The sequence below is a fragment of the Polypterus senegalus genome, chromosome 2 (genome assembly GCF_016835505.1).
Source record: "Polypterus senegalus isolate Bchr_013 chromosome 2, ASM1683550v1, whole genome shotgun sequence".
NCBI lineage: Eukaryota > Metazoa > Chordata > Cladistia > Polypteriformes > Polypteridae > Polypterus > Polypterus senegalus.
This window is the reverse complement of record NC_053155.1, coordinates 224,562,463-224,575,405: the sequence shown is the minus strand read 5'-3', so window position 1 is coordinate 224,575,405 and position 12,943 is coordinate 224,562,463. Positions and strand designations below refer to the sequence as shown.

At 35.7% G+C, this 12,943-nt stretch overlaps 1 protein-coding gene across 1 annotated transcript in view; it reads right to left on the bottom strand.

The window, feature by feature from the left end:
- Positions 1 to 4,973: 4,973 nt before the first annotated feature.
- LOC120524463 overlaps positions 4,974 to 12,943 on the bottom strand; it is a 29,822-nt gene continuing 21,852 nt past the window's right edge. The window contains exon 3 of the mRNA XM_039746313.1: positions 4,974 to 5,071. Within this exon, the coding sequence (XP_039602247.1) occupies positions 4,974 to 5,071 (98 nt within the window). The remainder of the gene's footprint in view (positions 5,072 to 12,943) is intronic.

Sequence of the window (12,943 nt, the reverse complement as noted above, 5' to 3'; positions counted from 1 at the left end):
GTGTTTGTGTAGGCAGGTGGGAAGCCATGCTCCAAAATAGACTGTCATCCCATCAAAGGTTGTTTCGTAGGCTACATCTTCCAGTGGTTCTATGTTTTCACTAGCAGATTTTAAAAATGTATTGTTTAATATTTTAAAGTCCTGAAGCGTATTTGCAATGAGACTGTATATCATATATGACCTTTCACCCCTAGCCAATATGCAGCATGCATACCCAAACAAGCATGTCACACTCTGACCTTGGCCTTTTGCTTGTAATAATCACCTAAGCTGCTAGCTCTCCTCAGCTTTTATGCTCTGCTGAGCCCCACCTGCTTCCCATTATTAATTAAATTAACAACACCCATGAGACTGCAGCCAATTAACATACAAACCACATTGCCAATTAAACATAAATAACAACAAATGTTAGATATGAATTCATTAACCAATAATTAAACAATAAACAACCCAATTAGACATAACTCTTTACTTTGGGGATATTTTTTTTACTCAATCAAATGGTTGCAGAAACCAGAAAGTCTCTAATAAGGGTAATGAATACTATTAAAATGTCAGTACAGAAGTTCAACAATATATGTTATAGAAATCTCAAATAAAAAAGATTGGATGTCCTACCACACTGCACTGAAATTCCTAAAAGGCTCGTTAACTTGGGGTAAAGATTAAAAACATCTCTTTTTTTAGTGTGGAGGTTTCTTCATTTGCAGATAACAATGGCATTCAATCAGACGTATGGTGGAGAACTGGAATCCTATTGTTCTCATAACATGTTTGCAGAGAGAGGGGAAAGGTCCTGCTGAAAGAGTTTATTTTACATATCCAAGATTCAGCCACATCATATTCTTGAAAGATAAAAAAATATATATTGACCTGGCCTAATATCTATCTAGCATATTGTTGTATGTGAACAGAGCTATTATTTATTGGGAAGTGCTGTATTGCTGTTACAATTTCCTAGTTGTAAGCCTGGCACAGCATTTATCATATATTTTTTTACATTCAATATGTAAGCCATTCTACCCTAAAGTGCATTTACCTTGAGTGCTTGGATAATGATATGGTTTGTCAATATCTACTTTTGTGATTTGCAGGTTTTACATATTTAACATGTATAATTGGTGGAAATGTAGAGTTCACTTCGTCTGTCCCCTGTAAATTTAAATTTAATAGGAACTTACATAATTCCAGGCATTATTTGTGTTTCTTTAACAGATACTTTTAAGTGTGTAGAAATCATTATTTAACCTTGGCAAGGCATTGTAGCCTCCATTGTCGCTTTCATAGCAAAACAAGAAAGCATACAAATTAAATTTTAAAAAGCCTAGTAGGACAATGAAAAAGAAAGTGTTTTCACATCACAAATCATCTTGTACATGCTTGAAGGACAAAGTCTTTTTCATACAAGAGTGAAGTATTCTGATTGTAACTAACAATAACAGCACAGTAAAGGTAAGGCAAATAGCATGGTAGTTCATTGATTAGCACTGCTGCCATACGGATCCAGAATCCTGGGTTCATTTCCTATGCCTGGACATGGTGGTCTGTGTGGATTTTTGTATCTTCTGTTTGCATCAGAGTGGGTTAATTTTGGGATACTGAGTTTTTTCTTCCACATCCACAAAGACATGCAGGTTAGGTTCTTTTTTGAGATTACAACTGTGTGTGTGTGTATGTATAGGTGATCCTTGTGTTGGGCTGTGCTCCTGTATTTCCTGCTCTATGCCCAGTGCTGCTGACCCAACGCTAAAATGGGTTAAGCAAATTTGAAGATTTTATGTTTTGTTATGAAGTCAATCTTAATATTTTAGGTTTAAATTGTTGTGTTAAATACAGTGGTATTATTTTGAGCTTTAGGAGCTTAAAGGACTTGAAATTGGACTTCTTTTGAATATTTGTAATATAACAATTTCTTTCAAATTTAGGAAAGAATGTGAAAGGCTTGGGAAACGTATAGATTTATGATGGAAGAAATAATGCAGCAAATTAACAGAAGTTGCACTTTCATAGCAAAAGAGCAGTCCTTTAACCTGCGAAGGAAAGAAGAGAACACTTTCCAGTGGCATCAGATGAAGCAGGTTATTAAAATATTATGAAGATTAACCCTTTTTTGAGTATTGTAGTAGACCAATTTATAGTTGATGGGTGCACCTTTTAATGATTGTACTTATTGTGTGAAGTTGAAGATTCAGATGATTGAAATTTTCAATAATTTCTGGTTAAATCTTTGTTTTAGCAGAGTTTGTAGTAGCTTCTGCCTCCTACAAGAATGAGAATTATAGGACCATATTAACATTAACTATATAGTGGCATATGGGGCATTGTTGTGACCATAGCAGCTTTTCAAAATACCCATTCATTATGCTTAATCTGATGCAGGGTTGCAAAGCTTGGAGTCCATCCCAGCTGCATCAGATGGGGCAGCTTAAAATATTATGATTGGAAAATATTAAAACTAGGAATATAAATAAATATTGTTAAATTAAAATATTTTTACTAGCCTTTGACAATAAAGTACATATAGTAGCCACATTCTAATTCTTTAGAGGCATTTTAATGCTTAAGTTTATTTATGTTCAGTTCTATGGTTATTAGCACATAGTACAATGAATGTCTTAATTACTTGCATGTCGCCTGAAAATAGTGACAGTGACAGAGAGACATACATATATAAAAACAGCATACATAGAGTGCAATATATAGGGTAGTCCAGATCTAATTATGCAATTTTCATTACACTGTAACTTATTAAGTTTATTACATAGAAAATCACCCGAAAAATCCTGGACCACCGAGAAGTGTGCGAACTGACGACATGAAGAATCGCCTTCACGCTGAACTGGAATCATCCCCGCATAAATCAAAGTCATCCAGATGATCTGGATCTGCATAATTAGATCTGGACCACCATGTATATACTATATATATATATTGTGAGGTTTCTAAACTCTTTTGAGACTCCCCCCAACGGGATAACACTCCAAAGAGTGTCCTGAAGTGCGAAGACTGTTTATCCATTGCCGGGGCAACCACAGGCTCACAGCACTGCAGTGGCTCGCCGCCAAAACAAATCTGAGCTGATTGCTGTCGCACTATAAGTGGCTGTCATCAGTGGGTGATACAAGGAACATTATAAATGCAGGAAACAGTATTACTTGGCCACTAAGCTGATGACTACCATGCCTGACTGCTCTGTCTGGGTATAGGAGAGTGGTAGATCCCATTACAATAAATAATCGTGCTGTTCCTGTTTTAAGCTGAATAAAACTGGTTTTGCTAAAGAACTGGGGTCAGCCTCGTGTTTTAGGGTGCAAGACAGTGACTCATGCTTCACTATATATATATACATATACACAGGGTGGTCAAGAACTAATTATGCAATTTTCATTACGCTATAACTTATTAAGTTTATTACTCCGAGCCTGTATCCAACTGAATGGAGGACAAGTGAGACATTACATGGAAAATAAGTGAATTAATTCAATGTAGGTCCATTTTCGTTTATTACAAGATATTTTGAACAATTCTTTTGTCTTTGATTGTTTTCCTGCATTGCATTAAAAGTTGCATAATTAGATCCAGACCACCCTATATATATATCAAATATATTATATATATTTGAACACCAGGGTGAAAATGTTTAATTAAGTATGTATAATAAAAGCCAGACTGAAAGTTCTAAAATAATTGGTAACATAAATAACCAAAAAAAGTATGTTTGAAATTGACCCATTACTTTATAGAACTTTTGGGTCTAAATCTGATATCTTTAGAAAAGGACTCCAGATACTGTGGCAATGTGTGTTCTGCTCCACCTCATGCTCCCATCTCCTTTTTAGGAGCTCTTGAACCCAACACCATCGGTAATGTCACCAGATGAGGTGATCAGTTAGCGCACAACGAAGCAAGGGGATAGTGCAAAGTGCTTTTAATAAAAACAAAAATAAACAGTGTTCAAATAAATAGTGCAGGGCATCCAAAAATCTTTAAATAAATAATCGTTAAAAACATATGAAAATTGTGGAGGTTAAAATAAATAAATAGGTCCTTTAAAAACTGAGGTTAGAACAATTGCTGGTAGCAGTCCTTTTAACCCTTTAACTGCCAACTCCCTAAATATTCCCCACGCTGTGCGAAATCTGAACAATTTTCGTTTTTTTACTTTTTTACATTTATTCAAGCAGTATTTACCACTAAATGTTGTGCAAGTTCTAGAAATGGGCAAACGCATAATAAAACACAAAAATGTACATTTTCTCAGGTAGCTTGAACAAGCGGTCACGGTTTGGATCTTTCTTATCTGGCTCATTGCTGTTGTCATTCAAATGAAAGAATTTCAGCAGCAAAGAGAATCGGTTATGTTTCATGATAGCTGCAAAAATAGGTTTTGCATACATAAGATCTGTAGACCAGTACATCTCAATATCAGGTTTTCTGATTATTCCCATCAACATCAAAATCCCAATGAATTTTTTCATTTCGTTTTCATCAGTGTCTACCCAAGCATGAACACGGGAATGTGGAGGTAAATTGGGATTTTTCTCAATAAACTGTGCTGCATACAGATTTGTTTGATGAACAAAATGTCTGATCAAGTCAGGTGACACAAACAGATCATAAAACTGCTCAACAGTGTAATTGTTTACATCAACAGTAAATCCACGCTTTGCCTCAAATGGATACACCCACTCATCGCCATCATCTGATGCGTCGTCATTCACAGTATCATGCAGCGTACGTTGCTGATCATCATTGTCGCTAAAATTTTCTTCAGAACTGCTAAAATTGTGATCAGAATTATTGTCCAAAATCACCTGCAAAACCTCACTTGAAGTCAGTTTACGTTTCGCCATATTCACAACTTTCACTTCCGAATGGTTATCAAGTGACCAGCAAAGAAAAATTTGCCGGCCAATACAACCGCAGAGTTGTCGAAATACAATATAGTAATAATACTCACGCCAAATCGTCAGTTATACTACGCGCCAGGCATTCACATAACGATAGGCAAATGTGCCGGATAATTCCGGCAGTAAGGCGTCAGCAATAATGCTACAATGCAGGATATAACCTGCAGAGGGCTTTTAAGAGGTTAAAAACAAAACCTAGTGCCTTCTTTCTACTGGCGACTCCCCAGCTTTTCCCATCAAGGGGAGCCACCCTACCTGCAGCTGTCCTTTACGTCTGGTTGCCTTTTGGTCCCTGGCTCCGTCAAACCAAGACTTAGGTTCCCCAACGGCAAGGGCGCTCACGCTGGGGTTCACTCTCCTAAACCTTCCTGGCTCCCGCTGCCTAACGTGGCCTTATGGTGCGAGGCAACTACCTTCCAGGTCACTCCAGCTCCTTGATCTCTCAGCTGGAGCGACCACTTCCTACAGTCCCACTGAGCGTTGGCCAAACACTCTTTCCAAGGGGCTCTCCTTCAAGCTGCCTGCAAAACACCAGCGAGTCTACTCTCGATCACTCACTCTCTCAATCTCGCACCAGCTCTTTACTTCTCCAGCCTTGCTAGTCTTCCTCCTCTCACCGTTCCCATCTCCCTCCGTTCTTTCCAAACTTTTTTCTCCTCCCCCTCCGCACTTGTGCTCCTACTATATATAATGGGGATGTGGCTCAGGTGTGGTGATTAGCAGCTCCCAGCATCAATTACGGATGCAGACGATTCCTTATCTGTGCACATAAGTGAGGAAATGCCCGCCTCACACAGGGTCCAGGAACCGCTCCAGCCACATTACCATGTACCCTCTTTAAGCCATGAGTGTGGCGATTATCTATTTAAAACCTGGGCTTTTTCATCTGAGCTGTGGACCCGCTATACCACATTCCTCCCCCTTAAGCCCCAGTTGAAAGCTCCAGTCATCAGTAACTGTGTAAAAAAATATAGATATAGAGTAACAGCATTTTCCAACAATCTTTTGGCAACTGAGTCTAAAAGTGTCACATTAAAGTCATTTGGAAAAATTTCCTACTCAATCATTAACCTTAAATTACTAAAGTGGAATGGTCTAAAAGTGAGGTAGTTTGTTCCAGCAAAACTAAAGTAGAATCTGACTGCCCACAGAATGGTTATAGATAAAATGAAGAGGGATCATCCCTGAAAGTTCTGGTTTCGTAAGAAAAACAGGTTCTGCCCAATAATCTGAAATATTTACAGTGGCCTGTATAGAGAATTTTTATATTGTTCAAGGTGATGCAGTTGATTAAATATAGCACCCCCACACACACATACATGCTTAATAGTTTTCAGCACTGTGTTTTAGAAGAACTTATATAATTAAAGCATGGCAAATTACATTTCATTTTAATTTCTTTTGTTTTGAGAGGAACTGCTTCATCTAAATCCTGTTTCAGAGACAAATTGTATTTAATTGCAGGCTGACTTACAATTGTTTAAAAGCAAATGTTTGAGGGTTTCAGCATACTATTAATACTTGAAGTAACATTAAGAATCAGATACTACATTGTTCTAGTTCTTTCTCATGCATTTATTGGCAAGCAAAAGAAAAGAAATGCTTACAGGTAATTAAATAAGGATTTTGAAAGGTTTCATTGGGAGCAGAGACAATTTTATTTTAAATGTCAATCTTATGAAATACTGTATATATGTCACACAAATATATTGTACATGTATCTATGAATGTTGTATACCATTCAATTAATAAAGGAACAAATATTATTATGATCTTGCTTCTAGTTTTAACATATATAAATAAAAATATATAATATATATGTATAATATGTAATTCAATATATAACTAATATATATACTTATACTGTATACTGTATAATAGTTTCTGAAAGGAGGTAAAATCATTTAGATTTTCTGATATGAACACAATTGTTAAAAATCATCCTGGAAAATCTTTTATCTGTGGCACCTCTACATGAGAGCCACCTTTTTTCAATCCTCGCAAACATATACAGTTTTTAATATCTGGAAAACATTTGGGATTAAATTGCTTAGAGATCTTTATATAGACAACATCGTTGCATCCTATGAACAATTACATTCCAAATTTAACTTTCCAGCAACACATTTCTTTCACTATCTTCAAATTAGAAACTTTGTTAAACAGAACCTGCCCGATATTCCTCATCTTGCACCTTCCTCTATGCTGGAAAAAATATTTGCTGCAATATATAAAATTATTTTACAGTCCCTTTCTTTCAAAGATCCAAGAGGACAATGGGAAAAAGACCTCTCACTCAACATATCAGAAAAGGAGTGGCAGGTAGCAATGTAGAGAAAGCATACAATTATTTAACTTAAAATTATATATCGAGCACATCTGTCTCTCTTTAAACTCTCCAAAATGTTTCCAGGGCATGATCCAACCTGCGAACGCTGCAATCAAGTCCCAGCCTCACTGGGTCACATGTTTTGGGCCTGCACCAAATCAACACCATTCTGGACAAAACGTTTTAAGTGCCTTTCAGAGAGCCTTGGTGTCACAATCCCTCCTAACATATTAACAGCTGTGTTTGGTGTACTTCCAGATGGGCTTAAAGGACAAACAAACTGTGATTGCCTTCACTACAATATTGGCACGTAGACATATTGTGCTAAACTGGAAGAATCCTAACTCTCCTCTTTAAATCAGTGGGTAACTGATGCTTTATACGGTTTGAAATTGGAAAAAAATAAATTCTCAGTTAGAGGATCTGTGCAGAACTTTTTCAAAACCTGGCAGGATCTAATCAATAATATTTTAGAATAAGCTCTTAAAGCACTGAGGAAATCATTCTCTTCGCATTTCTTTTTTTTTTAATCCGCCTATTAAACTCATCAGTTTATGTATTTTGACCAGCTTTAAGTTTTACTCCATTGGCCATGGTCTCTTTCTCAGGGGTGGGGGTTGAGTTGATTTGTTTTCAATCCTATTTTTTGTAAATATTTATCTATCTGTATGGAATGATTACAATAAAATCAATGAAATTAGAAAAAAAGAACATTGTGAATGTTGTCTGATACATTGTAGGTTTAGATGAAACTAGCCTGATCTGGATGGATAACTGTCAGCAGTCAATGTCTAAGTGAATTAGTTAGTAATTTGGCTCTAATGTGCATATATTGGATGATAGCTTGAGCATTCAGCTTTATCCTGTTTTAACAGAATGGTAAATGAAGCTGTTTTGACAGCGGCATATGTACATAAGGAGAAACTGTGAAAAGGGGGTCTGATAACTGCTGCCATTAAGCAAACAAGACTTCCTCTGAAACACCCTCAGCCCTGAAGATTTACCCTTGCTCTTGGTGTCCAGTGTCCCTTTTTGTGCAATTTAGTTACAAATTTCCTTTGACTGATTGTTATTTACTTGTATTTACTGCAAACACATAGTACCAGGTTCTTGTGCATTGAAAGTCAAATTTATCTTTTTATAGTTGGAGGTGGTTTAAATTAAGTTTAGTTTGGTAAAACTATACTTTCTGAGAAGGTTGGCATCCTTCAACATCTGCAGTAAGACGCTGCAGATGTTCTACCAGACGGTTGTGGCGAGTGCCCTCTTCTACGCGGTGGTGTGCTGGGGTGGCAGCATAAAGATGAAAGATGCCTCACGCCTGGACAAACTTGTTAAGAAGGCAGGCTCTATTGTAGGATTAAAGTTGGACAGTTTAATATCTGTGGCAGAGCGACGGGCACTAAGCAAACTCCTGTCAATCATGAATAATCCACTGCATCCACTTAACAGTGTCATCTCCAGACACAGGAGTAGATTCAGTGACAGACTTTTGCCACTGTCCTGCTCCACTGACAGACTGAGGAGATCGTTCCTCCCCCACACTATGCGACTCTTCAATTCCACCCGGGGGAGTAAATGCTAACATTAATTTTATTTTAATTTTTTTCATTTTTATTAATATTTAATTTAATATTGTTTCTTTGTATCAGTATACTGCTGCTGGATTATGTGAATTTCCCCTTGGGATTAATAAAGTATCTATCTATCTATCTATCTATCTATCTATCTATCTATCTATCTATCTATCTATCTATCTATCTATCTAATTTGAGTTTCATAATAAAGGGCTACCACAATAAGGCATGCAATTTCCACAGAAGTGAGATGAGATTCTAACTCAGTGATTTTTTTTGTAGTTTTAAACACACCATTGACTGCTGGTTAAATAAAAGTAGGATTCTCTATTTTGCTTTGATTAATAAAAATTAACTTATTCCAATGATAAATGGGTTCCTGGTAGAAATTGGTACTTTGTGAGAGGGGAATAAATGAGGGTACATATTCAATACCGTCAGTATTGTGCATTAATGATTAATGGAAAATAATGTTTATGTCTGTGATATAAGAAGTGAACAGCTATGAAATGAAAATGTAGTCCATTCTGGACTGAGTGTGATAATGGGGAGAGTAAAGAGTATTCTTTAATGATGGGATTTATAAGGTAGAATGAGTTACATGAAGTTAAAAGGTCTACAGAGGATGTGAGTAGACAAGTGCAAGGAATTAAGCGAAAAAGAGGTTCATGGTAGCATCTGTGTCAATGCCAAAGATTATTTAATCGCATGTCAATTTCAAAAGCTATTTGGAAATGAAATGCCCAAATGTTGAATGTTAGGAAGTTAGAAACTACACACTGCAAAAAACATATTTTTTCTGCCAATTTTGTCAGAGAAATGACGGACTCTCCTTTATGAATCTGAGTCTGTATCAGAGATTTTTAAGTGGAAAGTTGCATCTCACTACTATATGCACAACACAATTACACAAGCTGGTTGAGGAGGAGGCAACAACATGGTAGTATTATTTGTGAAATAGAGACCATCTCTTTCTAAAGGTTTACATTATTTTATGATGGCAATAACCACCTCCTCAGCCACAGGAAGTGTCTTTTGTTATTTTTTCTGAGGCCCCAGACATTCCAAGAAGAAATCGTTATATAAAACATGGTTGTTGCAGTAGCTGATTTTTCAACAATTCTTATTTGATTCTAAATACTGAAATGATAATTTAAAATTAATGTTTCATTTAATTAATTTATTGATTCTGTGGCATCGTTAGACTAGCCTGAATAGCGCGGTATATGCCGTTACTGGGTCAGAGGTATAAATATAAAGTTCTTATTTGTTGAAGATTAATGATTTTCAGAATTATTCTCTTGCTCCTTCTTTGTTCTTATATCATATTATACAGTACATTGTACTGAATCTACACGACTATGAACTGGGGCTTTGTTCTGGTTTTAACCATTTGTTTGTTTGATTTCCCTTTATTAATTATATTTCATCTCCCAGTCCATTTATTCTCTAAGAATCTGTCATTCCCTTTTCTCTGCTAGAATAATAACCAAAGACAGTGTTAGAGAGGCAAAGAGACTGAAAAAAATAATATAACAAGGAGGGGATAACTGAACTGGCCTGAAAGAATAATACATGTGTCACTGTCCTTACCAGCATCTTCTGAAAAGCACTTACAAGAATTCTACACATAAAATATCTCCCTTCAAATGCCAACAAATTAACAACAAATGTTGAGTAAATTTGCTTTCAAGTCTGCCATCATGTGCCAGCTGTTATGTTACATCAGGGGCTGTTTTCTAGTTTATGTTTTTTTATTATTGTTATTTTTGTTGTTTATAATACTTATTTTTAATGTTTTAGTGTGTTTTGTGAATTTTTAAAATATTGTTAACTGGGGATGATGCTATTTTATAACCAAAATATAAACAAAATGGGAAGTGTATATAGACTGATATAAATTCTTTCTTTTAAATGTCAGATTTGATTCTTATTACATGTAAAGCTTCATTTGTAAACTGCACAAACTGGCTATCTGTTATGACATTATTAATTCAGATACAAATCCTAGTAGACTAAATGCTGATTTAAAAAGAACACAAAACAAAAATGTAATGTAACTGTGCTGGAGAACAATACAATGTACTGGGATTTTCTTTGTTTAAAGGAATCCATTTGACATTTATCTGAATTGAGTTTTAATTTTACTCTTAGCTGCAAGAGGAAATTCTTTCAATGTAGGCTTTACATATTGCATTTAGATGGAAGAACACACAAATATTATAGTATAACACAAAGATTATTCTGTTTTTATTCAACTAAGAGATTTTGAGATTCAGAATGTTGTATAAGTATAGTATATTTCTTCAGAAACATGGAATACCATTTGTGCCAAAACAAAATACCTGTAAATAAAATGGCAATAATGAAATAAATACTAAATACAAAAGTACTGTGATATATATATATATATATATATATATATATATATATATATATATATATATATATATATATATATATATATATAAATGAGTCAATACATTGTGAAAAAATAAAAGTCATCTAATCATTATAAAACGTCATCTAATCATTATGAAATACAATTTCACCATTTTATTTTATTATTCCAGGTTTTATTTCAAATTGCCTTATTTTTTAAAACAACTTTTTTTTTTACAATGGATTTTTTCTGAACACCATATTTGGGAGTTTGGCTTTTTTAAGGGCAGCACTATGTATTTCAATACGCCTCTTCTCCCAATGTATTTATCATTTGTCAATAAAGATAAAGACCACCCTCCTGAACCTATTCATATTGGTCACTTTATTGCTGTTGATTATTTTTCCCTAAATGGACAGGCAGTAGGCTACCAAAGATCTTGCCTTCCAAATGGCAAACACAAAGCAATTAAAAGTCGGGATGGTTGGTTTAAACAGACAGAAATCATTTAACATGTGATGCGATTTTGAGACAAATGCACGATATATTGGAAATGATCAGAAAGAGAAATGCTTTTCAAAGTCGATAGTAATTTAAGATTGACTGAGCATAGTGTCTGCACAGAAAACGCCTGTGAAGAAATCACATAGGCACACATTAATACAGAATGTCTGTGGCTGGAAATTCCAAGTGACTTTCTTCCAAATGACCTACTCTGTGGACACAGCATTCAATTGATCTTAAACTACTGAGAACCTCTTCATCAATCTGTGGATTCCTAGTGGGTCATCAATTCATCTTAATGCAACATCATGTTGGAGGTCTAAATGCTTGAGTGACAGTAACCCATTAGAATGGAACAGGGAGGGAGTCCATGCAATCCACAAGCCTCAAGAACATTCCAGGCGATGAGCAGAAAATTCCAGAGAGAGGATTAAGAACAGGCCCATTAGGAGTTGTGGGTGATTCTTGCTGATCAGGAGCAAGAGATAGTTAGTGACAGTGCGATGGAACAATCAGATATACCAGCTAGAGGCATGTCTTCTTTCACCAGGCATTTCCTATTAACAGTCAATGCACTTACCTGAGCCTTAGTAACCTGGTTAATCATAGGAAGATAGTTTCAAAAATGCCATATGTAGTTTCCAGTTGGAGAAACTGGGGTAACACACAGAGATTTCTCCACAAGTAACACATTTATATGGCCATGTAAACCCTTTAATCAGGTTGCAGTTAAGGATTTTGTAGTCTGTGCATGTCCATTGTTCTCTATTAGCCTGCACGTCTTTGCTTCACACATGCATCCACCAGCCATGGTAAGAACATGGTGTTAGCATCCACATAGATAAATTTCCTGAGGCAAATGTTTAGATGATCACATTATTTCTTCTTCCAGTTGAATACGTCTGTCTCAGTATTTTAGAAATTGATACATTTATGTTGATAACTGAACGTACAGTGCTAAACTCAGCAGCCCAGTCTTGGGAGACACAGGCTGTATGCTTCTTTTCAGATTCATGGCACCATTGTTGATGTTTAATTTTTTTTTCAAGCACATTTTTATAAAATTGTAGTACTTTGCCAAAGCACAACACCAAATGTGGACTCACTAGTTTTAAACAGGAATTTTTAAGAAGCCAGGTTTCTGCCTTAAGTGGGTTACTCAACTAATCCCAGTTTTGTGTGTGCATGTAAACACACTCAATGAGAATGTGTAACTAGGTTATTAGATTTTTAACGTTCA